Below are 27,440 nucleotides of genomic sequence, written 5' to 3' on the forward strand. Positions count from 1 at the left end.
AACTGCTAATCTCAGCAGTTGGTCTCAAGCACTTCATGCCTTTGAAAAGCCTGTTCATCTCCCTGGAAAGTCACCTAGAAAGCAGGAAAGAAAAGATTCTCTGGTTGAAAGGACACTGAGTGGGAGTGAATAGGCACCGGAAACCTCAAAAGAGCCAAACTATTATAGAGGGAAAAGAACTGAGTAGATTGCTGTCACTGATTCATGGTGTTACTTTGACACTCTTGATTACTCATCTGTAAAATGGCAGAAGTTACACAAGAGCTTCACTTCCAATCCCAGATTTCTGATGAGTCTCCAACACACACTCCTGAATGCCTAAATCCAAGAGTCCATCCCACATACTAAATACTTGAATTCAGTGGCACACTCTTAAAGTTGCTGGCAAGGAAGCAAAAGCAGTAGACACATACCTGTTCAGATTCCTCATCACTGATGTTGGTCCGGCCCAGCATGGTGGCCTTCACTGTAGACAGGATTTTCAGCTGGGTACTTATAGTTGGGATTCGCTCACATACCTAAATAGAAAGTTTCATTTAGAGTATATCCATGTTTGTCTTGCCTACAAGCTCCTTGACAATAGGACATCCACCTTTATTCTCACTGGCTGGCATGTAGAAGATACTCTACATTAGCAGCATGAATACATATCCCTAAGCTCAGTCCCATCCCCTAGTCTGAAAGTAGAAGACCTCTTTCATTTGATTCTTCCATATGATTAGGAAATATAAGTCCTTGAGCCTTTCCCAAATGTACATGTATGCCTCTTTGCTGCTTTTCTCCCTCACATCCCTCCCACACACACACACACAACCTCTCATCCCAAGTACCTGCAAGAGATTGGTTCTAATCCGCTTATCTGTGCACTGCTTGGCAACCTCCTTGGCCAACCGAGTGACCTCATCTGAGGCCTTGGCGATGTCCTTGGCACACTGAATAAGTGCCCGCTTGGTACCACTGCCCCCTCTCACAAGCCGAGACATCTCAGCCATCAGTAGAGCCATGCGCTTGGCTGCTGCAATGATGTCATTGCCCTAGAGAGAAGCAGACACCATGTGAGCTCTGCCCACACACACTGGCCAAATCAAGGAAAGTAGAAAAACAAGAGAGAGGAGGCAGCCTGCTGCTCTGGCAGCTCTCTGGAAGAATGAGAAAAGGATAAAAAGACTGTTCTGGAATGATATGGACAAACTGGAGAAAGAAAAGAGTGACCACAGCACTTGATGAGAGACAGAATCTTCTGACCAAAACAAAAAGAAACCTAGATATTAGTCTGAAAGGGCAACATGTGGCCCCAAGCACAGCACAGAACAAGCACTTCAGCACCTTCAGGTTAATTGTGTCAATAACATGGGCACAGAACCAAGGAGGCAGTTAATCAGGCATTTTCATTTCTATGACAGGAGAAAGCAGAGCTGGGCAGAGAGGAAAAATACAGAGGAGCCTTTCCAGATGCTGTGATCTTCTTTATCTTCACCCTATTGTAGAGAGCAGCCAAAGACTCACTAGAATTTAATCTGAGTGGAGATGGGGAGGATGCTATTTCCTGATCTAAACTACTCTAGCCCTTCCTCTTCTGTCTCCTATATCCTGTCATCCTAAAAGAACATGTCCTTTTTAATTTTTCACATGTAAAGGTCAAGAGTCAATTCTTCAGTCCCACATCTAAGAGGCCCCCAATGAAAGGAACGTGCAGCTAGGAGGATGCCAAGGGAGGAATCAGAAAAGTAAGTCCTTTACAAATAGAACCCCCACTCACTAGCAAGAGATTATCTTACATTTGGCATTTAGTTCACTAAAATTCTCAAGAGTCATAATAAATCTCCAAGCACTTTATTTATTTATTTTGTGTGTATACCAGTCTTGGGGCTTGAACTCAGGGCCTGGGAACTATCCCTGAATGTTTTTGTGCTCAAAGCTGGTACTCTACCACTTGAGCCACAACTCCACTTCTAGCTTTTGATGGCTAATTGGGGATAAGAGTCTCATGGACTTTCCTGCCTAGGCTGGTTTTGAATCATGATCCTCAGGCCTCAGCCTCTTATTGGCATGGACCACCAGCACCTGGCTTCCAATCACTTTGTTTTATGCCCATAACAATATAAAAGTATAGCAACTGCAATGTGTAGCAACTACCTAAATGGTCAGGCCCCACTCATTTTTCCCCTCATGCTTTTCAGTTTCTGTACAGTGCAGTGAGGCACTGCTGGAAGATGCATAATGTCTCAGGCAATAAATTTAGGCTGAAACCAGAACACAGGTTTGGGAGGAAGTCATGAGGCAAGGGGTGGGTTACATGAGGCCCTCTGGAACCACCTCTTCCAGAACTGGGATCACGTAGGATTTCATGATTTTAGTTAGAAGACAGCAGTGCCAGCGTTAGTTATTACAATCACCTTCAAACTTCCTTGCAACATGCAACCTTCAAAGGAAAAAAGTGATCCCCCATTCTCCCCAAAATTATTCTGGTTCAGTCCCCCAGGCCAAAGTTGATTTGTCTATCTTGTACCCTTAACCTCTTTATTTTTCACTTACATCTCCTCCCACCCAGACACCTGAACAAGCAGTGAAGCCCCTTCCCTGTGTGTTCCTGTCAAGTCCAGCATCTGCCACACAGCCAAGTGCAGGGCAGCAAGCAGTCCTTCCCAGAGTCTCTGCCAAGAAAGCTGCTCATACTGATCAACACTGCCTAAGCCGTAAGTGATAGGTCAGTGGAGCCAGGCAAAGCTCAGTGGTTAGGCCAAAGACCTCTTAATGGTCTATCATGGCTCCTGACCTAGAAGTCATTGCTTCCCAAAGACTTTTAAGTTCCAACAATGGCTACAAAGTTGGTAAGCCTTAATTTGATAAGGAATCATTTTAAACAGTGGCCCAATTTCTCTTTGTCCCCCAAACATAAACACAGTCCAAATAATCGGGCACTAGCAGACCTATGAAACTTGTGAAGCCAGTCCTAATAACATGGTGCAGACAGACAGATGCCCGCCCTGCTCAGACTCACAGGACCCGCACAGACATGAGTGATGCAAGGTGTCAAGGCTGCACATGGCCGGATGCATTGGGAGCAGCCCCCAACTGGGGCTGCCAGTCAGTACCTTACTAGACCACTTGGTAGCTTCCCGATGCAAGGACTGAGCCGCGGCCAGAATGGGCTGGTTGACTGGCTGATTAGATGGCATTAACAGCAGCTCAGGTTCGTAATCATCTTCCATGTCAGAGGGGACAGGGAACCCAACAGCATCAGCCACATCTGCCTCAGCTACAACTCCTATACCCACCTTAGTGGCTGGGACACCCGGCTTTGTCGATGGTGAAAAGGACGAGAAACAGGGACAGTGTTAGTAAGAACAGTAGGACTTGGGAACTGAACTTCAGCTGACTTAGTAACCAAAGCCTGCCTAGGACTGGAGAAAAAAAAATTATATATACTCCAATAGCCAAATGAACCACAGAAGGTCCACAGAAGGAGGAACTCAACCCCCAGCACCACTCAGCTCAGAAGGCAAAAAAAGGACTTGCTCCAATGGAAAAAGTTCCACATACATATTTATACCTAGAAAGCACGTGCTATACACTAACTAAATTTGACAAGAATAACTCTAACATCAGAGGAACCAGCCAACCAAACCATAGTTCATTGCTTTTTAAAGGAATCCAGAAAGTGAGAAAAAAACAAATGCAGCCACACAAGTTGCTTTAAACAGAAAAAGTGAACACCCTGCTGGACCATATGGTCACTGTCCTAATCATCCCAGGACAGCTTCAGATAGCTTCCAAATACAAATTATTTCCTTCAGAAGTTAAAAATCCTTGCTTTAAAACTACATTGATGATAACAAATACCAAACCTGGAAAGAAGCAGGGAAATAATGGAGCAGAGGTAAAATTTATCAAGTAATCCAGCTCTAACCACAGTGAAAACGGACATCTCAAACCAGCTTTCTTCTCCTTGAAGTCTTGAGGCAAAGTTCCCAGTGTTTTATTATTCTGTTGGTAAAACAAACTCTCTGAAAATGTCTGAATACAACCTAAATCTACTGTTGCAAAATAGATTCACACTAACCCTTGACTTACTAGTTCCAAGATGGGAAAATACTTAGACCTTGCAACTGAGACTGAGCTCAAAGGGACCCCTTCATAGAAGTGCAAAATGGGTTCATAAAAGAATAGAAAGAGCTGGGCACCAGTGGCTCACATTTGTAATCCTAGCTACTCAGGAGGCTGAGATCCGAGGAGCGCAGTTCAAAGCCAGCCCAGGCAGGAACGTCCATGAGACTATCTCCAGTTAACCACCAGAAAACCAGAAGTGGCACTGTAGCTCAAGTGGTAGAGCGCTAGCCTTGAGCTGAAGAGCTGAGGGACAGCGCCCAGGCCAAAGTTCAGGCCCCACGACCGGACCCAAAAAAAAAAAAAAAGGGATGGAAAAAAAGAGGTGAGAGGGAAATGGTCTTACCCTTAACACAAAACTTGACTTTAAGAGGTGGCAATGAAAATGGAGAATTCAGGACCAACAAGGGTATAGCTACCATCTAAATCTTTTTCCTAAAACTGTCTCATCTCCATGCCTAAGAGAAAAGACTAGCTGATAGATGCTAGTCTTTTTGGATGACAAAGCATACAAAACGAAATGGCACAAGTAAAAACATTTTCCTTCCCCCATCACATATAATACAAGTAGTTTCTGGCTTCATATAACCTAAAGTCAGCATATCTCTGATTCTCTGAACCTCAGGAGACAATCAGCTCTAAAGACTGGCCACACAGGACAGAGTGAGACAAATACACAGGATAATGCTGTCTGTTCCTTTTAAGTTTTATCTTTATTATTCACGTATATTTTGTGTTCTGCACAATATCTGTGTTATTATAATGAAACTTAAATATTATAATGAAACTTAAATTTTCTGTGAGTAAAACCAACCCTCCTGAGTCTTCATGGACAGTAGGACTCTGCCAAGAATATGCACACCCTAGTTGAAAAATACCATTGTAAATACTTCCACAGGTCAGGTCCAACACCAGCAATGTCCCTGTTCCTCCTTAGAATCTGTTTAGAAAAGCACAGGTAAATTTCCCAGCCTGAAAAAGATCCAAGATTATGGGAAGTTCCTGGGGAACTACATTCAGTGCAAGAGCTTAGAGGTATTGATGTAAATAAATAAAAGCAAATAGATGGCAGGAATGAAGACCCAGGGTTGAAGTAGAACCAATTTAGAACTGAGAACTACATTTCACTGCAAGGTAAGCAACAAGATTTTGCACTTAGCAGACAAGCTACCACGCAATTTTTATTACTTAGGGGAAAATAGGCCAAAGTTACCAATGGGGCATAACTGCTACAACATCTAAATTTACACTCTACATTAAGAATCACACTTTCAAATTAGCTGTGTTAACTTGCAGCTTTTAAGAAGTAGAATGATTCTGGAAAGGGACAGCTACATGGCTTCTAAGATACCAGTCTTCTGGCTTCTTAATGAAAAAATAGAAGGAAAATGCAAAAATTCCATCTAGCTATAGCTTAACCCACAAAAGACAGTTTCATATTTGAAATTCAGACAATTAGCAAAGGAATAATCTAAAGCACTCAAAAATCCAAAAGAAAATAGAGGAAAGGAACTTTCTTCTCTAACCACAGGCATCCCAGCTTTCACTGTTGCTACACGAAGGAGAAACAACTATTAATCACCAGATTAATAGTTAATCACAGGTAGGAAGAGAAATCTGCTACTAGCAACACAAGAACCAAAGAAAAGTGATGGAGTCTGTATAGACTCTTCTTCCTGGGCTGTGTACAAGGTTCTTCATCTTTCTGAGAAGACATCCTTTCTCAAAATGAGAAGCCTCAATACTTACCTTGCTGGACCATTTGCGAGCTTCATCATGGAGCTGCCTGGCAGCCATCATCATTGGCTGGTTAATCACCTCCCCGGCTTTCTGCTCAGGGAACTCTTCATCCTTTTCCTCTGGAGGTGGGGGCCTGGGTGGAGGGACCTCACCCTCAGGCAGTGGTGGTTTGGGAGGAGCAAGCTCATCTGTTAGCTAAGAAAGCAAATAAATAGATTATAAATCAAGCCCAGGAGCTATTCCCCCTCCTCCACCTAGAATTTTTGCCTTTCCTCCAAGGAATATGTAGAAAAGCCACCCACATTCACTCCATATAAAACCACCCACACTGAGTCACAAGGACCACCTGCTGCAATCTCAACAGAAGCACATCTTTTTCTCTCCACAAAATGCTAGTAGGTATTGGTCATAATCCAGGATGATGTACGTGTACACACACACACACACACACACACACACACACACACACACACAGGATCAAGGACCACCAAAGATGATCCCCTCACACAAGATTTAGGTATTGGTCATAATCCAGGATGATACACACACACACACACACACACACACACACACACACACACACACACACACACACACACACACACACACACACACACACACACACACACACACACAGGATCAAGGACTACCAAAGATGATCCCCTCACACAAGATTTAAGTTCTTTCTGGTTCCCTCAAAGGTCAACTGAAAGACAAATAGCTTCTAATTGAGGCATAGGTTCCTTACCTGCTAAATGACCTCTAAGATCATGATTGTAAGTGTCATGACTCTATGAATGACCTAAGAAGCCACTCTCCAGAAATAGCTTTCTAGAACCCTTGGCTCTAATCCACCAAGAGTCCAAGTAGAAAGAATCAAGAAATACTGCAGGTTTGGGGAGCAATATTTTTTATCTGTACATACAATGTATCTGATTAATTTGGTTTCTTGACTGGTAATTTTTGAGTGAGGGTCTCTCTTGTCCAGGCTGGTCTGATTCACAATCCTATTGATGCTTCCAACTGTAGCTGGAATGACAAGCACATACCACTGTGCCCAGCTGTTGTTTGTGATGGGATCTTGTGAACTTTTTGCCCTGCTCTTGAACAGTGATCCCCTGCTCTCAGCCTCAAGAGTAGTGAGGATTACAGGTGTGAGCCACCATACCTACCTCTTCACACCTTTTATTGACATTAAAAATGAGAAAATATGAAAAAGAATAAATGAAATTATTGCCTTGATAAGCTATCTCCTATGAATTCTTCCAATTCTGTTAAGAGTAAACATTTAAATATAATAACTATTTCTGTTTCTAGGATTTATATCTGCAAAGTATTGCCCCCAGCTAGACTGTTCCTAAACTATTGAAAAATATGTTCATAGTACTTTGTTGAGTAAGAAATATCAAAAGGCTTGAAATTACAGTTGGGTTAAAAAAAAAAAAAAAGTATCGGGGCTGGGAAGATGACTCAGTGGTAGAGCGCTTGCCTTGCATGCATGAGGCCCTGGGTTCGATTCCTCAGCACCATATAAGCAAAAAGAAAAAAAGCCATAAGTGGCGCTGTGGCTCAAGTGATAGAGCACTAGCCTTGAGCTGAAGAGCTGAGGGACAGCGCCCAGGCCCAGAATTCAGGCCCCATGACCGGACCCCCCCCCAGAAAAAAAAAAGTATCTTCTGCTTTTAAAAGGGGGAGATGGGGAATCAAGTGAAGAAACAAGATTCTAATCACTTTCACAATTACTAGGAACACAAAATTTTGTCACCACATGCAGCCCCAATGATTTTATCACCATTCACTACCTCATGATCATTCATTGCAACCACACTCACCAAAGCCAGCTCCTCTGCTCCAGGTACATCCTAATAGGCTGATAGATGCCACAGATACCACCAACCCAAGTATATACACTAGGTGACATGAGAATTAGGAATGGAAATCAAGATCTCCTCTGATCATCAAGGAATATCAAGTAGAAGTTTATTTGTTTTAGCTGCCTGGTCCTTGAGGCTCTAAAACAATCCACCTCTCTCTTGGTACAGTCTCATCACCTTGCTGCTCTATCTTCCCCATCTGTCTGAATTTACTTACACGGAGCTGTTCAAGGTCTGGTGGAGGCGGCGGGAAGTCAGGCTCCTGAGGTTGGAAAGCTTCTCTGACCTTGGCCACAGCTCCCAGGATCCGATATCCTGAGTCCAGGAAGCTCTTTTGCAGGCCTGAACACAAGACATTCTCACTTTCAGCTGAGCAGGTCAGTGCCCCAAAGCACTGTCTGTCCTGCAGAAGAACTGGTTTCCATTAACAAAAGATGGATGTGAAGCTGCCAGTAAGCATCATGGCGAGAGAAGGAAAGTAGGCAAGTCAGATGCCTTAAGGCCTGCACAGAAGAGCCATGTGCTGGGCTGGGAAAGTGGCTCAGTAGTAGAGCGCTTGCCTTGCATGCCTGAGGCCCTGGGTTTGATTCCTCAGCACTGCATAAGCAAAAAGAAAAAAGCCGGAAGTGGCGCTGTGGCTCAAGTGGTAGAGCTCTAGCCTTGAGTTGAAGGACAGCGCCCAGATCCAGAGTTCAGGCCCCACGACCGGATCCAGAAAAAAAAAAAAAAAAAAAAAAGAGCCATGTGTCACAAATCAGTTGTTCCATGGTTAGGTGCCTTCTGGCTACAAAACTCAAAAGTACTAAGAAGATCCTGGTGTAAACACTGACCTCAGGTGGATCCCATCACCTCCCTTACGATAAAGCAATCTCGAAGGTAAGTCTACCCAGTACAGGACATGGGAGATGTTAGTTTCAGACTGCACATAGATTCCCTGAAGTACTTCTCACCTTTCACCATACCCCTGTGCTCTACTTGGCATTCAGCATGGTAACCATTATGCTGAACCCACTAGTGTGTCACCGCAATCTACTCAAAAATTAGGAATCTACTCAAAATATTAGAAACTCCAAATAGAAAACGAAGCACACCCTTAGTGATAGGATACAATAATGAATAAGGCAGCCCCTCATTCTGACTCCTCTTATTGGATTCTACTTACAGATAAGAGCAGAAAGACAGACTGCTCAAACAACAACAATAACAAAATGCAGATGATTACAATCAAAGGAATAATTCCAATATGCTCTCCTTTAGTGGTACTAGAAATGTGATCAAAATGCAGCTTAAAAGCCGAGCAACTGGTAGAGCACACCTGTAATCCTAGCTACTCAGGAGGCTGAGATCTGAGGATTACAATTCAAAGCCAGCCCAGACAGGAAAGTCCGTAAGACTCTTATCTCCAATTAATCGCCAGAAAACCAAAAATGGCACTGTGGCTCAAAGTGGTAGAGCACTTGAGCAAAAATTGCTCAGGGACAGCACCCAGGTCCATAGTTCAAGCTTCATGACCAATCAAAAAAAAAAAAAAATGCAGCTTAAGAAAACCCAGATTCTTTAGAATAAAGCCCAGAAGACTTGGGTCACAGGCCTTTAGATTTGACAGAAATAGAAATTGCTTTACAGAGCAAAGTGTAAGGGAAGTTACATAAGCTAAATGGTTGATAATTGGTCATCATGCATATTTGGAGACATTTCTAAAATAAAATAATGACTCAAAAGGCTAGGATCTATTTAGTCAGAAATGATCAATAACACACAGGGAAGTTTATCCAGAGATCAACAAGCCTACCAATATTACAGAAAAAGATGAATATAACACTCCCAAATTGTCTATAGCTTTTGCTCCCAGATTATATATGTGGTGGCTGTGGATGCATACTCCCTCACCATCTTTCCTAAGTTATGCTTTCAGCTGAGGTGAACCCCGCCATGCCCTGTTGCTTACCAGGGTCAGAGATGTTTCCAGCCACAGCCTTTGCATCCAGCACCATCGGGGAGATGGTTTTGCTCAGTTCATCAGAGGCGGCTTTGACAGCCTCACGGAACTTGGGATCTTCAGAGTTCTCTACCTCCCTCTTAGCAACCAGCAGGATTCGGTTGGCCCGACGAGCGATACTGGTTGCTCCAGCGACCAGCATCTGCGGCTGAATGTTGGCCATAGCTACCTTACACTTGTCCAGGTCCTTTTTGATTGCTTCTTCAGAAGCATCCAAGAGAGATTTGGTATCAATTGCTTCGTCCACCAGCCCTACCCAGAGAACAGAAATGGAATGTAGCTTCTTTAGAGACTCCAAAACACTGTTGTCCATTTGTTTCTCATGAAAAAGTACAGCACTCAGAATTCCCTCCTTCCACTCACAGTTCTTCCTACACAATCAGGTTTGCACCTAAAGACAGTAGTTCCTTCTCCCCACTTAAAAAAAGTGAAGACAAAGCCCAGAAAGTCATATGGATTTTCCAAAATTATACTAACCGTGGTCACTCGCCAGCCAGAAATACAATGACATCGGGAAGAAACCAGGATTGCGTTTGAAACCTCACCACATCACTACCACATTATCTGTTAATAGCATTTTCTCTCTTCCCTTCTCACTCCCAGCCATCTGTTGAGTGTTGGCAGCTTGCAGCGCCCAAGATGAGCCACACAGAGGATTCCAGTAACCCTAACAGCCTGCTTCTTGTTTCTGTTACCTCTCTTCAGACACTTCGAGAGCTCCACTTTCATCTCTGGCTGCTACAGACCCCTGTCAGCAGGTTGTACAGGGACAGCAAAGAGCCTATATGCCTAGCTTCTTCCCTCTAAGCCTGCCCATCAGAGAGCAGAGGAATTCAGAGATGCTGCTTTAGCCACACAGACCCAGGTTTGTTGGTGATTGGTTTCTCCTTGTTTTTGTTTTTGTTTTCTGGGGTTTTTTTTTTAGAACTACGCAGTTGATAAGTTGGAGGAAACTCTGAGACAAGTTGCATTAAATGGTAGCTATTGTGGTTCCTTGAAATGTGAGCCCTCTGAAAATGACAGGGACACTTACTGTATCCAAAAACACCGCCTCCCAGCCTCTGAAACCAAATCTCTAGCTCAGACTGGCTGACTGGGCAAAGACACTATTCAAAAAGAAGATAGGAGCTGTAACAATAAACATCACACGGGAAGGGCAGAATTCTAAAAGAGGTTCAGTCTCTCTTCAGACAAAGTTGCAAAGCTTGAATGAGAAGCCGCTGCTGCTCAGCAGCCTTAATCAGGGCCAAGTACACTGTCAAGCACATGACCACCCCCTTATCCAATTGCAACTGAGAAATATAACCTGCACTGCTTGAATTTCCCAAAACTCACAGACTAGACAACAAGAACTTGACACAAAATGTTACCTGTCATTTTTTCAACATTATCAATCCACTGGTTCTTCATAGTCTCAAAATGTTCATAAGCAGCTTGATTTCCAGGGTTCCTAAGTAAGATGCGAGCAGCAGATACAACCTAGCAAATGATTATTTACAAAAAAAAAAAAAAAACGATTTAAACACCAGCATACCTACATCAAATCTACAAAGAAGCTTTTCTCCTCTTCGCCTACAGATGGCAGCATAAAGCCAAAAATTGGCAAGTTACTTTTCAGACTGAATACTTTTGGATTTAGAATCACAGCTTGATTTTAAGAAATATGCATTCATTTAATACCTCAAAAGAGTATACACCAAAACTGACATATATTTAAACTCTAAATGTCAACTCTTTGATCTTAATTAGACAGGTGTGGTATATGTCTGTAATCCCAGCACAAACACATCTAATTTATGAATGAAAGGTGGGATGCCTATGAGGTTTCAAGAAAATATGATTTGGACTGGTAGTGTAGCATGAGGTGTTTACTTGCTTAGCATGGTCAAGGCCCTGAGTTCTACCTCTAGTACTACAAAAGAGAGAATCTAATTTGGTTTCTTTCTTTTTTTGTTGATCATGGGGCTTGAATTTAGGTCCTAGGTGCTGACCCTGAGCTATTTTGTTCTACCACTTTAAGCCATGGCTCCACTTCCAGTTTTCTGGTGGTTAATTGAAGATAAGAGTCTCACAGATATTCCTGCCCAGGTTGGCTTCGAACCATCATCCTCAGATCTCAGCCTCCTGAATAGCTAGGATTACAAGTATGAGACACCAGTGCTTGGCCCTAATTCATATTCATGTTGGTGTTACTTTCTTTTGTTTTTTATTGTTGACTTAAGGCTAAATCTAGTTTATTACATGCCACATAGGCAAAATTGGACCAATTAATAAGACATGTTTATTTTCCCACAAGTTCTCAGGAAAGCCAGTATTATATTATTATATAATATATAATGATATATTATTATACATAATTATAACATTTTATTATTATATATTATGTATATTATATATTTATAATGCCTAGTACAGTGCCCACCATACTAGTTACTTAATAAGTATCCACTGAAAAGGTGGATTTTTATCATCTAAGCAGAAGGAAAATTACATAAACATCACATATTAAGATATTTAAGAAAACTAGCTATGCATGGTGATACATGCCTATATTCCCAACATTCAGGATTCTGAGGCAGAAAGCACAAAGCAAATCCCATCTCAATTTTTTTTTTTTTTTTTTGAAGCAGGCCGGGAGCCGGCGGCTCACGCCTATAATCCTAGCTACTCAGGAGGCTGAGATCTGAGGATCCAGATTCAAAGCCAGCCCAAGCAGGAAGTCTATGAGACTCTTATCTCCAATAAATCACTCAGAAAACCAGAAGTGGCACTGTGGCTCAAGTGGTAGACTGCTTGCCTTGAGCTGAGAGCTAAGGGACAGTGCCCAGGCCCAGAGTTCAAGCCCCACGACTGACAAAAAGAAAACTTAGCATCTGTTAAAATGCCTTTATACATTGAATTCTTTTGTTTTTTATCTACTTTTGCTCCCAAAATTATTAGCTATACTTTGGACCTTGAGAGCTTGTTTGGAGGTCCTAGCAGGGGAGCGCAACTACTAGTATATCCTGGACCAAAGACTGGTCCTCTATCAGGAGCGCGCAGCTTTGGGAGGGATGCACATGGAGCAGTGAGGAAGGAAGAGAACACTCACCTAGTCAGCTAGATCAGCCAAATCAACCCTAGCGATCAGTGGGGTGACCCATGTCACAGCTGGATTGCCCTCACATCCTATTAGCTATACTTTGGTTATACAGTTGTTTGGTGGTATTACTAGAGTTTGAACTCAGGGCTTCACACTTGCTAGGAAGTTACTCTACCACTTGAGCTATGCCTCTCAAATAGGATTACAGTCTTGACTTCCCAGCTGATTCTTCTCCCTCCCACCCCCCACCACCCCAATCCTCTCAGAGATGCTAGGGAAAGCTATAAACTATAAAATGAAAACTAACCTCTCAACATTAGCCAAATATTGTTACTGTCTGAAGTGTGTGTGCATGTGTGTGTGTATATGATGGAACAAGATTGTTTTCTTACTTTCACAACTAATATATGGTTATTCAAAAAAAAAAAGAAGAAGCAATATAAAAAATGTATAAAGCTAAAAGTCCTGCATAATCCTAACTCTAGAAATCACCAAGTTTGAGATTACATGTTTTTTAAAGTGATGTTAGAGTAAGTGCTTAAGGATGTACATAAAGTTTTTGTTATTGAATATTATATGCAGAACTTAAAACCAAGGAATGAGCAAAACCTCACCTGGGGTGTGAGTTCTCGGGCCGTCTTCACTGACGCCTGAATGCCTTCCACTGTTGATTTGTTAGCAGTACCAACAGCAGCCGCCTTCTCTGCTGTGGCTCCAAGCCTTCCTGAATGGTTCTCAAAGTTTGCTGCTCTCTCATCAAATACCTTAGTTGAAAACAGAGACATAGAACATTTATTTTTTTTTAAAAAAAAAAAGGAGGGGGAGGGGGGTCAGACAAAGAAAAAAAATCTATATTTAGGCAGGTACAGCATATGCTCAGTCTTCAGAGGAAACATCAAACCTTTCCTAGAATAACATGTACATGTGTGCAAGCACACACACATACACTCATACAACACATACACACACATATACATACATGTATCCCTATTTTAGTTCAAAATTCTTACACCAAAGGCAAGCAGGATACATAGCATTATATACTCTACAAATTCACAGACATTAAAGTCTATATAATCCTCATTTCCAAAAGGTTTCTTGTCTAGTTTGAAGATGACAGATAGACCTACTCCAGGCTCTACCTTGGGTAGGTGACTACATTACAAGCCCTAAATATCCACAGAGAGTACTAGACTAAGTACTTGTATTCAGCCTCTCTCACATACTCTTTTTTTTTTTTTGGTCAGTCATGGAGGCTGAACTCTGGGCCTGGGCACTGCCCCTCAGCTCTTCAGCTCAAGGCTAGTGCCCTACCATTTGAGCCACAGCACCACTTCCAGCTTTTTCCTGCTTATGTGGTGCTGAGGAATCGAACCCAGGACCTCATGCATGCGAGGCAAGCACTCTACCACCGAGCCACCTTCCCAGCCCTCTCTCACATACTCTATTACTGTTATTGTTGTAAAAACACTGCCCTTAACCTCTATGGAAAACTGATAGCTTGTGCTCATTCTTGGGCCTGACACAGGGCAAGAATGAGTAAAAAAACTACGTAACTATTCATTTCTCAAATTTTATAAATTAATTCTTCATTCATCATGAAATACTGCACAAGGGAACACCATGAAAGAAACTATTTATTTGCTTGATATGACAAAATGTTTGGATAACATTCATGCCTAGGACTCATCACTGAAAAAGCAAGGTATGCTAAACAGTACCAAGTCAGGTTTGTGTTCTGCACAAAGAATGTCAGGAACTGCCTGTCCAAATGCATCTGCATTTTTTCATCTCCTCCTGAGGTTCTGCCTGCCCATACTTGGTGCCCAGTACTGACTTAAGACAGAAAATGTCAAAGGTGTCTTGGCTCAACAGCAAACTCCAGTTTCACTGCCAGTGTTCTGTGTCTATCCCCTTACGTCTCTTCTACCTCCCTGACCTTTTGCTGGATTTACCTTCTTAGGATCAGCCATTCATGCTCAGAATCTCTATCTAACAACTCTGCTCTCCTTGTCCTGGCCTTGGTCCTTGTTTCTTTTTTTTTTTTTTTTTTGGGGGGGGGGGGGGGTCCGGTCATGGGGCCTGAACTCTGGGCCTGAGCACTGTCCCTCAGCTCTTCAGCTCAAGGCTAGCATTCTACCACTTAAGCCACAGCACCACTTCTGGCTTTTTTCTTTTTGCTTATGTGGTGCTGAGGAATCGAACCCAGGGCCTCAGGCATGCAAGGCAAGCGCTCTACCACTGAGCCAACTTCCCAGCCTGGGTCCTTGTTTCTTACTATGGCTTGTGTCCTATACTCTACAGCAACAGATCTTTTGTACTTCTTGGCTTGCCTCTCAATCCAAAACCATGTCTACCGCTCCGTCTAATTTAGCTGAAGGATTAGCTAGCTTTACTTGACATCCAATCCAAATTTACTGACTACCCACTATACGCTCAACCCTGATGTAGGTGCTGAAGATATAAAATGAAGAAGACAAAATATTTGTTTCTCAAGGGGCTAACAGCCTAATGGAAGAAAAGGAGTTCATAAACATTTCTATGTTACTTGTGCAATAATAGAGTTGTCCATTGATATTATGGGAATAAAAGGAAAAGATAACCTATCTAGGAAGCAAAGGATAAAAGGATCAAGAAGAATTCCATACGGGAAAAAAATGGAAAAGATAATTAGGAAGAGAGAAAAAGAAAGAACAAAGATATGGGAAGGGCACAAAATGCAAGAAATCATAAGCAACTAAGTATTGCTGGAGTATAACTAAGAGGCAGAAGGTTTTAAGAAGTTGATAAAGGGAAGGTGGCTAAGTGGTAGCGTGCTTGCCTCGAATGCATGAGGGCCTGGGTTCAATTCCTCAGCGCCATATAAACAGAAAAAGCCGGAAATGGAGCTGTGGCTCAAGTGGTAGAGCACTAGCCTTGATCGGAAGAGCTGAGGGACAGTGCCTAGGCCGAGTTCAAGCCCTACTGACCAAAAAAAAAAAAAAAAAAAAGTCCCCTAAGAAGTTGATAAAGTGTATGAAAAGCCAGAACAAATAGTTCTAGATCCTAAATCTCACTAAAAGTTTAACTGGAGCCAGGCATGTATGGCCCATGCATATAATCCAGCTATTCAGGAGGCTGAGACCTGGAGGATAACAGTTTAAAGCCAGACTCCTATCTTCAATCAACCACAAAAAAGCTGGACTGGAGGCATGGCTCAAGTAGAAGAGTGCTAGCAAAAAGAAAAGCAAGAACATGAAGCCTTGAATTCAAGCCCTAGTACTGGCATACATGCATTAAAAAAAAAAAAAAAAAAAAAAAAGTTTAGCTGAAACAGATCAGATTTGCTTTTTTTTGCTTTTTTTTTTCTTTTTATTAGTAGCTTTCTGAGAGATTTAAAGAGACAAGTCAGACCTATGTAGGCATACAAGAAACAAGCATCAGGGCTGGGAATGTGGCTCAGTGGTAGAGTGCTTTCCTAGCATTCATGAGGCCCTGGGCTTAATTCCTCAGTATCACATAGACAGAAGCAATAAATTATAACAAAAAAAAATTTAAGAAAGAAAGAAACCAGAATCAGAATTAAAAAAAAAAAAAAAGAGCCAGGCGCCGGTAGCTCAGGTAGCTGAGCTCAGGAGGCTGAGATCTGATGATTGCAGTTCAAAGCCAGCCTGGGCAGGAAATCCATGAGACTCTTATCTCCAATAAACCACTAGAAAAAAAAAAAAAAACCAGAAGTGGCGCTGTGGCTCAAGTGGTAGAGTGCTCACCTTGAATGAAGAACGCAGGGACAGTGCCCAGGCCCAGAGTTCAAACCCCACAACCACAAAAAAAAAAAAAAAAAGAATCAGAATTAAAGCTTTGGCAACATCAATGGAAAATGGAAAGCCAGCAATATTTTTTAGGTCAAATTAACATATTTGAGTTAGTTACTGGTTTGAGAAGATGAGAAGGCAAAAGTCAATAAAGACACATATTTCCAAAGAGAACAGAAGTCAACATATGTTGAGGAAACTATGAAGCCCTAGGAGGAGAGAATGAATAGGGATCCCTAGTCTAAAACTCAAAAGAATGAAATGAAAAAGTGGCAAATCATCCCAACTGAAGGTGAACATGATCTGAACTGCTTAGTGACCACAGCAAGAGAAAAGAATGGAGGTGAACAGATAAGAATAGCACAAACCTTCACCCACAAGTTCTTTGTTGTCTTGAATGGCTAACCTAAACCCCTTGGAGCCAAATACTTGTTCCCAGATTTCTTTGCAGCTATGGTAGCCATGTCACAGAGTTCTACTCTACACAATGAGATACAAGCAAATGTCTCCTGGAGGAGTTCTGTACCCACAAAGTACAAGGCTAGAACTTGTTCTAGGAACCAGGATTACATCAATTGCAGACTAAGAAATCCCTAGAGTTGGGTTATGGTGCTATTTTAAGTAATCACACAAAAGTGACATTCTGGAGAGAAAAAAAATAATCTGTGGGAAGGATGCCAAATACCAAGAGCTGAGATTATGACACAGTGACATACACAAGGAACACTAGGAGTGTAATTCAAGGTTATTGTAAAGAGAGGAGCATGAAGGAAAAGAATAAGTACCAACGTAAGATCAGAGAAGTAGGGGACCAAACTCAGTGATATTCTGAAGCCATTTTCACCAACTCAACCAGCTGACAAGGGTCAAATATGAGCCTTTCTTCCCAACTCAGTGACTTTAGGTTAAAACATCCATAACAGAAGTATTTACATCATAGAAATCAATCAGTATTACAAATCAGGATTTTGGTGTTTTTATTTCCTGGAGAGTTAATTTACAGCACATGTTAGCCATTACTGTTCATTTTAAGGACTCTCCGGCTTCCGTTTAGAACAGGAAATAGTTATTGGAAGGATCTGAGCTGAAGAATAATATCAAATAATTTAAAAGGATTGTCCTGAGCTGGGCACCAGGGGCTCATGCCTATAATCCTAGCTACTCAAGAGGCTGAGATCTGAGTATCACATTCCAATCCAGCCCAGGGGAAAAAAATCCATGAGATTCTTATCTCTAATAAAATATTCAGAAAAAGTCAGAAGTTGCACTGTGGCTCAAGTGGTAGAGCCTTTGAGCATAAAGAGGCTCAGGGACAGTGCCCAGGTCCTGAGTTTAAGCTCCAGGATCTACACACACACACACACACACACACACACACACACACACACACACACACACGATTGTCCTGATTTCACACACACACACACACACACACACACACACACACACACACACACGATTGTCCTGATTTCACACACACACACACACACACACACACACACACACACACACACGATTGTCCTGATTTCACACACACACACACACACACACACACACACACACACACACACACACACACACACACACACGATTGTCCTGATTTCCATGTTGAGAATAAAGTACCCTAATAGTGACTGGATCACTACTATCCCTTCATTTCTTTCTGCTTTGAACAATGATGCCCAGGGAGCAAAGGTCATCCTGTACTATGAGGAAAAAAGATTTTTAGCTCCTGACTCAGTGCCAGAGCTGCCAAATTCCATGTTTCTTGATATGTAATGACAATATATTCCATTTTTGTCAACTCTGATGGTCAAATCTTCTACTACTTGCAATTAAAGACATTCATAACTGATACACTTAGTGAACTAAAAGCCCCCCTTCCCAAACTCCCACATTTCTTCCACAATTTCCCAACTATTGCTGCTGGTGTACACTATAACCACAGTTTACCTGTACAAATATAAATAAATTAATTATATAAATATATGGCTGGCCAACAAAAGAACTGGAAGACCTCAGTTACCTACCTCCTCCCTATTGGGAGTATCAGGAGGGGCAGTGGCCGCCACTGCCAATAGCTTGATGGGAGTCGTGGTATCACTGAAAACATCTGACACCTCCTGAGTCATGGCTTCTTGCATCTGGGCTTTCAGATCCTTAAAAATATTATTATAAATAAAAATCAACAACAACATTCCAAAATCCTGTCTGTTAATGTCCTTAATTCAATGACACATTCACTTATTCATTCATTTAGCTTTACTTAATAAATATTTCTTGAATGTCAAATGTGTTTACAACACTGAGTTAGCCCAGGTCAAAGTTATGCCTCCTATCCTCAAAAGAAATTAGTGCCTAGTAGAAAGCATAGTTATGACATTCATGTCCCTATTCTATCCAATCAAGGAAGTAAACTTCCTTTCTTGGTGTTCTCTACGAAATGACACTGAGAATCACAGGGTTGAGCCCAAAGAAGACCCTAGGATGCGGCAGAGATCTCACTGCTGAAGAGACATGGTGATAAGCACTAAAACTGGTAGATGCTGTGCCAAAATGCTAAGCAATTAGTTATCTTAAGAGGAAAGAACCCAAGAATGGGGATTAGGTTTCTAGAACTCAGTAACTAATAAATGTACTGTTTTCTGAACATGAGTCTAAAAGAGAAGATACTTAGAAATCACAAGTTCTTTTTCAAAGTTATTGCATTTAGTCCAATTTAAGTTTTCTGAGTTTCTAAGAAGAAATCTCCATGCCCGCTATTGTTCTCAAGGTGGATGGTGTACACTGGGCAATGATACTGGAGATGATTATACAGGCTACACAGACAAATGACTATAATAATTTTGTATCTTTTTTTAAATATTAGAAAAAAATTCAAGTAGGTTATCAAATACATAATTTTGGGGTTATTCCTTTTAAATAATTATTTTGTTTTCTTTTATATAAATGTAAAGGTGATTCTTTTTTTTTTTTTGTCAGTTGTGGAGCTTGAACTCTGGGTCTGGGAGCTCTTCAGCTCAAGGTGAGTGCTCTACCCTACTTGAGCCACAGCACCACTTCTGGTTTCCTATGGTTAATTGGAGATAAGAGTCTCACAGACTTTTCTGCCCAGGCATGCTTTGAACCCTGATCCTCAGCTCTCAGCCTCCTGAGTAGCTAGGATTACAGGCATGAGCCACCAGTGCCCAGCATGAGGCAATTCTTAATAAAAAAATAATTGACTATGACTCTATGACTCTATGACTATGACAAGGGGCATATGGATAGAGCCAAAATCATGAATAAAACTTGGGAAAATCAACATTAGTTGCTACAAAACATGGGTGACCTTTTTCCTAGTAAACTCTCATTTCCTAATGTCCTTGGTCATACTCTTTTTATTTTCTTTAAAGCCAAAAAGATATATTTTAATTTTAATTCTCTCTTCCATCATCCTTTTTCAATGATAGCATGAAAAGCTTAATGATCTGTGTTCCTGAGTTTACCTTTAAGGAGTCTTGAAGCTGTGATGCAAGTGCTCTGGCCTGAGGACTCTCCCCTTCCCCTCGGGCAGCCAGGTCAGCCAACTGAGCTGTCAGCTGATCCACACGGTCACACTTAGCCAGAAGATCTTGCCGATAAGGTCCCATCATAACATTAGCCAGACGATGTCCTTCAGCTACAAGCCCCCGGATGGCAGCCTGGCCTAGACCAAGAGAAAAATCACTAAAATTCACACTGACCCAGAGAAGGCAACAGCAATGTTACTCTATAAGTCTGCCATTTTTTTCACAAAAAGTATAATGAGACAGAGTTCCCTGACGAAAGAAAATACTTTCGGAATATAGAAAAGTATAAATAAGAATAGACTAACAACAACAAAAAAGAGTAGACATACTATATATTAACTTTTCTTTATGTATGTACTGGAGATTTAGGCCAAGTCTTCATTCATGCTAAGCTACTCATCCAGCCCAACTTTTATTCTTTATTTTTCTTGACCATGTGCATTTTTCCATTTCATTATGGTTTTTTTATCTACTTGCTTTTTTGTGTCAGTCCTAGGGCTTGAATGTCCCTAGCTTTTGTGCTCAAAGCCAGCACTTTTACCACTTGAGCCTCAGCCCCATTTCAGTCTTTTTTGGAGGGGGGTGGGGCAGAGGGTAGATAATTGGAGATAAGAATGTTACATACTGTCCTGAGCAGGCTGGCTTCAAACCACAATCCTCAGATCTCAGCCTCCTGACTAGCTAGGATTACAAGTGTGAGCCACAAGTATCCCGCTAAATATCTTTTTAACACATGGCCCAGGGTGTAAGGGGCACAGCACATGTCTCACAGATACAAATTCCTAGATTTGATCCCTAGCACTATAAAAACAGCAGCAGTAACCAAAACATGACCTATGTAGCATCTTACCATAGGAACTATAATTATTTTACTACTTAGTACTGTTTACATACATTTTTGTGTTAATTCCTCAAAATAAATTGTATCTTAGAAAAAAATTCCTAAAAGTCAAATAATGGAATCAAAAACACCACATTCAAAACATTTCTATCAGTTTATTCCTACATCAATAAGTTATACAATGGGCCAGTTGTAACAGAAGAGTCCTTGCAGCTAAAATAACCTAGTTTTTTGGTTTTGTTTTGTTTGCTTTTTTTAAAATTTTTTGGGGGTCCTTGGTCATGAACTCAGGGCCTGCGTGATAACTGTGAGCATTTTTGCTCAAGGCTAGCATTCTACCACTTGAGCCAAACCTCCATTTCCAGCTTTTTAGTGGTTCATTGGAGATAAGAGTCTAATATACTTTCCTGCCCAGGCTAGCTTCAAACATCAATTCTCAGATCTCAGATACATAGGACTGGCAGTAAGTCATTCAGAGTTTCAGTTCTGAGCTGAAGCTCTATTTGTATAGATCATTTATTCTCTAGTACTACTGGAATAAACCACTAGATTTCATTAGCTATAAACAGAAGTAGAATTACTCTACAAAAACATAACTCACAAGTGGCTTAAGTACCCTTTTGGCACTTCATTAGACATGTTACAGGACATCAACAACCTGTTTATTTGCACTGAGACCAGTGCAAGGAGTGTTCAATGCACTGACACCCTTACCTACTCCCCGGTCGTCCACTGTGGGATTGTCAATCCACCGCTGAGCTTGCTCAATCTTGCCCTCCAGGTGGACAGCTGCCTTGGCAGGTCTGCTGTTGGCCACAGCCCTGTTGGTTTTGGACTGCAGGTTCTGCAAGGCAGTGGCTACCTGTTTGGCCAGTGCTCGAGCCTCTGGGGAATCTCCTTTACCCCTAGGAGAAGAAAAACAGCCATCGTGTCACAATTTACAATTTACACTGTAGACATAATTCACATTGACATGACCCATCAATGACAAATAATAATGACAACAAATTCCTAATAATTAGTAATTTGGAAAGGAGTAGTTTAATTAACCTTTGATTGAGAAAACAGTTTAAGTTTAGACTATTTTATCCTAGTTAAGACACTAAATATGAGTTTGAGGCAGTGAAGCTCACAAAGTTCAATAATTGGGTGAGCTGAGTTCAATCAGTCATCACCCGCACCCTCAGCCTGCCACCAGTAAAAATACTAGTTCTCTGTGGAACGTAGTATGCCTGGACAGCAATGGCAGTGGTGACAGTAGTAGAGGCTGAGATCTGAGGATCACAGTTCAAAGCCAGCAGGAAAATCCATGAGACGCTTATCTCCAATTAACCACCAGAAAACCGGAAGTGGCACTGTGGCTCAAGTGGTAGAGTGCTCACCTTGAGTTGAAGAGCCCAAGGACAGCACCCAGGCCCAAAGTACAAGACCCATGACCAATCAAAAACAAAAAACAAAAAAATCCAGAAGTGGAGCTGTGGCTCAAGTGGTAGAGCACCACCAGCCTTAAGTGAAAAAGCAAAATGAGAATATAAAGCCCTGAGTTCAAGCAGCAGTAACAGCTAACACATGCATAAATACATATATATACAAACACATACACAAAGCTTTAAACCCACTGATGGGTACAAAAAGGGAAAATACTATTTTAGGAATTATAAAAATATAACTTAGAGGAGTTCATAGCATCCTAAATACATTAATTTAAAACTGTGTGATCAACCATATATTATTAAGTCTCATGTCACTCATACAACAGAGGTGATATCTGACCCAACCTTATCACAAAGAAGCCATAAGAACGTAGTAGAGGGACATGATACATGTATTTACCATGCATTCAACTACACCTTCCTAGAGTCAATGAAGAGGAGTGGAAGGGAGATAGGAGAAAGAGAGCTATTAAAGGGACTAAATACATACTGTCTTCTTAAATCTGCTAATTTCGAAGTCAGAGCAGCTATTTCTCCAAGGGAACGCAGAATGTCATCTCTCTCTTTTGGATCATCACACAATTCTGCTATTTTCCGAGCTTCAGCCAAAGCCCCTCGAATCTGTTCTTCCCCTTCAGGTCCACCATTTGGATCTGCAAGCCAATTCTATACCAAGAAATGGACAACGATGTGAGCTACTACTATTCATGAACCACATTTAATTTAACTTAGACAGCCATCAGAAATAAGTTAATATATGTAACACTAATAATTATTCTTAAAGTGCTCCTCTGGTCCTGGGCTTGAACTCAGGACCTGGGTACTGTCCTTAAGCTTCTTTTACTTAAGGCTAGCACTCCACCATTTGAGCCACAGTACCACTTCCAGCTTTTTTCTATGTAATTTATTGAATATAAGAGTCTCACAGACTTTCTTGCCCAGGCCAACTTTGAACTGAGATCCTCAGATCTCAGCCTCCTGAGTAGCTTGAGTACTAATTCTTATTGTTTTACACAGGAATCTGTGTAAAACAGGTTTTAGGTAAGACCTAATTAATCCCTCCCTTTTTTGGATATCTATGTTGTTTGGAGATTTGAACCCAGAGCCTCATATACACTAAGCGCTTGCTTTACCACTAATGCTATATCCCCCGTTCATTTCCATTAGAATTAATCACAGCCTTTTTAAATTTGTGTAAGTGTTCACAAATAATTTTACATAAAATATAAAAAGAAAGTTCTAACCTTTTAAAACTTCTATGACCAAATACAGTTGTGAATTCTAAGATAAGGGATCATTTCGATTTACCGTCATCTCTACCAGGAACTCCTGGTATTCAGAGTGCTGTCTTTTAGCTAGGTGATACATTCAAAATTAACACCTTTATTTCAAAATATAAATGAACATTAGTCTAAACCTGTAAAAGTAGGGAAGGTGTTAATACTGGAAACTTGTAGGAAACAATCCATCAGTCTTCACTTAGAAACACCCAATATCTACCCACAGTAAATGACAAGGGACAGAGAGAAAAAGGAGTGGAGAAAGAGATATTTATAGGATATTTATAGAGCACTTCTTTTTTCTTTTCTTTCCTACCACCCTTGAAAAAAATCACCATCACTACCTGAGCAGCATCGATCTTCTTCGCAATACTCTGCTTTGAGTTTGTCATGGCTTCCAGCTTGCGAGCTGCATTTTCTACCTTCGCTGTAAGCACATCCAGTCCTTGAGATACCTGCTGGGCTTTCTGCATGGCCACAGGTGAGGCTCCTTGTCCTCTACTCAAACAGACAAAAGCTGTCATTGTCCCCTCTCAGATACTTCATAACAGAATCTTCTTAAAATCACAGTACATGTCATGTTTGTGAACACACTTGGCTTTTTCCTTTTCCCCAGTAATTTTGGATAGCACAAGAAAACAGAACTAAAGAAAGCAAAACACCAAAACCATCTACTTTCCCTTTTGCTTTTAGGAATACACTTTAGCTTTATGGGACTACATAACCACTTTGAAACCAGGACAGCAAATTTTGATAGTAATTATTCTCCTCTCGGTGATGATTACATAACCAAATCTAAACTTCAGTGGGAAAATGTGCTGGGGGTATTATTGCTATGGGAGGCTTTGTTACCATAGTAATGTGTGCTTTAGAAATAAGTAGCCCATTAACTTGTCTTATTTATGGGCAAGGGTACACTGAAAATGTTTGAGGAGACATCACAGTGATACTGAAATTCTATCACACTGAAACCAATTAGATCCTGACTTTTAGTATCTGTGGGACTTTGTTTATGATGTTTAACCCATTTGGGCTTCAGCTGTTTCTTATAAAAGTAACATGTAGGACTGGAGGTACGGTAGCATGCCAGCCATGAGTAAAATAAGTAATGTAGAGTAGAACATGGTGGCTCATCAATACAATCTCAGCTACTCAGGAGGCAGAGATCAGGAAGATCATAGTTCAAGGCCAGACCAGGAAAAATGTTAGCAAGATCCTAGCTCTATGTCTATCTCATTGGGTATAGTTGCCCACATCTGTAATCCCAGCTATGTAGAAGGTATAGGTAGAAGGATTACAGTTTGAGGCCATCCTAGTCCAAAAGTATTACTTATCTGAAAAAGGGATAAAGCTATGTCTTAAGTGGTAGAGTACTTGCTTCACAAATGCAAGGCCCTCAGTTCAAACCCCAATACTGGATGGAGGGAAATAATATACTTGAGGGCTTGCAATATGGTAGACTGCTTCCCTAGCATTCATGAGGCCCTAGGTTCAATCCCCAGCACCACTAAAGAAATAAAAAAGTATTATAACTATTATTATCTATTATTATAACTAAATTAACATCATTATTACAGTGAACATAAGGACGATCTTAAATAGTTACCTTCCATTTCTAGGCAATCAATAAACAGCAAATTAGTACTGAGGGACTAGTACCAGTTAGGACTTTCCGTCAAGCTCATAAAGAACCAATTTTACTATCTTCCTCTCTCAGAGATGGTAGGCTACTTACAAAAAGAAAAAATGTTTAGTAGGAATTTGTTTTCCTGGGGCTGGGAAGGTGGCTCAGTGGTAGAGCGCTTGCCTTGCATGCCTGAGGCCCTGAGTTCCATTCCTCAGCACCACATAAGCAAAAAAGAAAAAAGCCAGAAGTGGTGCTGTGGCTCAAGCGGTAGAGCGATAGCCTTGAGCTGAAGAGCTGAGGGACAGCGCCCAGGCCCAGAGTTCAGGCCCCACAACCGGACCAAAACAAAAAAAAAAGGAATTCGTTTTCCTTAACAGACTTTACAAATCATAAAGAAAGATTTGCCACTTCTTTTTACAAGCTCAGATCTTTTTTTTTTTTAAACCCATGCAGCCTGCAGCCTGGTAAATTCAATCACAGAAATGGCAAATTTACCATTTGGTAGAATGGCCTGGCTCATCTTAATCTGAGCTTCTAACTTTAAAATAATATGAATCACTTCATCTATCTATCTTCTTTCTTAAATTCATCTGTTTTTCATCTATACCAACATTTGAGATAATAAACTCCTAAGTCTATTGCTATTTTTTGGTCACTTGTAGGGCTAGAACTCTGAGCCTGCTCACTGTCCCTGAGCTCTTCAACTCAAGACTAGTGCTCTATCACTTCAAGTATAGCACCACTTCCCGTTTTCTGGTGGATAATTGGATATAAGAGTCACACAGACTTTCCTGACTGGCTTTGAACCATGATCCTCAGATCTCAGCTTCCTGGGTAGCTAGGATTACAGGCATGAGCCACTAGGGCCTGGCTCTATTTCTATTCTTTACCTAGAAGAAGGGCATAATACTTTTAGGAAACATAATGTTTATAATTTAATTTGTTTTGTTCCCCCTTCACATCTAGTAATTCATAATAAGGAATATGAATCTCATTGAAAAAGTAGAAATAAATATATCAGCTACAATCAAAGTAAGAGATTTACCGAGTCCCATGATGACTAAAAAATATACTTTTGTAGACAGAGAAATGTTCAGGAGTAGAATATCAATGAAGAAATTGTTACTGTGTTTCAGCCATTGAAACAATAAATGATTGGCTATCTTTAAGAAAGGACAACAGGAAGACAGCCTCACAGTCTTTCATCATGAAAGGGTTTTGTAGACTACACTGCGAAGTAGGCCCACAGCTACTCATCACTGTTCGAGCTCTTTCTCTCTACAGATTAATGGTTGATCCCTCACAACAACTGCTTCATTCTCTTGCTCATATTCACTCCCTCTAAACACATACAACTGTGTGTTTGAGAATTACAAGTGAAAGTGTCTACCACACTGTGAAAAGGCTACAAACAAAAGAGCCAGAAATGAGAAATTCAAAGAGCCAAGAACCCTGACAGGCTGCACTGGCATTTCTCCGAATAAGAACAAAACTTCTTTTTGTCCGTTCTGCAAAGTTTTTGTGATATCCATGACAAGGGAGATGCCTTCTCAGCAAGAGAAAGCTTGCTAAGCTCAGGAGGAAGGATTACATTCATTTAAACTATTCCTCCTCACCTTCAAGATAAGAGACCCAACCTGGAGGGACTTCTAGGGCTACAGTGCAACCACAAACTCAAGAAATTTCACAGAATATTGTATGGGCTTGTTTATTACATTGCTCCAAAAGAGAGCTGTAGGTTCCCTAACCCCACAAGAGAGAACCGTAACAGGGCTTGACCTTAGAGCCTGTCACTCTCTCTAGACTTTTTTTGGCCAGTTGTGGGGCTTGAACTCTGGGCTTGGACACTGTCCCTGTGCCCTTCAGCTCAAGGCAAGCTTGAGCCACAGCACCACTTCCAGTTTTCTAGTGGTTTATTGGAGATAAGAGTTTCACAGACTTTCCTATCTGGGCTGCCTCTGAACCATGATCCTCAGATCTCAGCCTCCTGAGTAGCTAGGCTTACAGGCATGAGCCACCGGCACCGGGCATCACTGGGCTTTCTTATTTACCACTGGCACTCTATCACTTGAGGCACACTTCCAGCCAGCATTTTGCTGGTTAATTAGATAT

The 27,440-nt window shown here is 41.3% G+C and overlaps 1 protein-coding gene across 2 annotated transcripts in view; it reads right to left on the reverse strand.

Annotated features, from left to right (window-relative positions):
* Positions 1-27,440, reverse strand: part of Vcl (vinculin) — a 99,619-nt gene that overhangs the window by 5,963 nt on the left and 66,216 nt on the right. The window contains exons 9-21 of one of the 2 annotated variants that reach the window (XM_042690117.1): positions 24,046-24,199; positions 22,912-23,087; positions 21,703-21,893; positions 20,085-20,284; positions 18,627-18,755; positions 13,417-13,566; positions 11,091-11,199; positions 9,670-9,972; positions 7,939-8,063; positions 5,857-6,042; positions 3,096-3,299; positions 831-1,034; positions 414-518 (exon numbers count right to left, since the gene is read on the reverse strand). In XM_042690117.1, the coding sequence (XP_042546051.1) occupies positions 414-518; positions 831-1,034; positions 3,096-3,299; positions 5,857-6,042; positions 7,939-8,063; positions 9,670-9,972; positions 11,091-11,199; positions 13,417-13,566; positions 18,627-18,755; positions 20,085-20,284; positions 21,703-21,893; positions 22,912-23,087; positions 24,046-24,199 (2,236 nt within the window). The remainder of the gene's footprint in view (positions 1-413; positions 519-830; positions 1,035-3,095; positions 3,300-5,856; positions 6,043-7,938; positions 8,064-9,669; positions 9,973-11,090; positions 11,200-13,416; positions 13,567-18,626; positions 18,756-20,084; positions 20,285-21,702; positions 21,894-22,911; positions 23,088-24,045; positions 24,200-27,440) is intronic. The other variant, XM_042690116.1, reaches the window with a different exon arrangement.

The sequence above is a fragment of the Dipodomys spectabilis genome, unplaced genomic scaffold (assembly GCF_019054845.1).
Source record: "Dipodomys spectabilis isolate Male_0828 unplaced genomic scaffold, ASM1905484v1 ptg000136l, whole genome shotgun sequence".
Lineage (NCBI taxonomy): Eukaryota > Metazoa > Chordata > Mammalia > Rodentia > Heteromyidae > Dipodomys > Dipodomys spectabilis.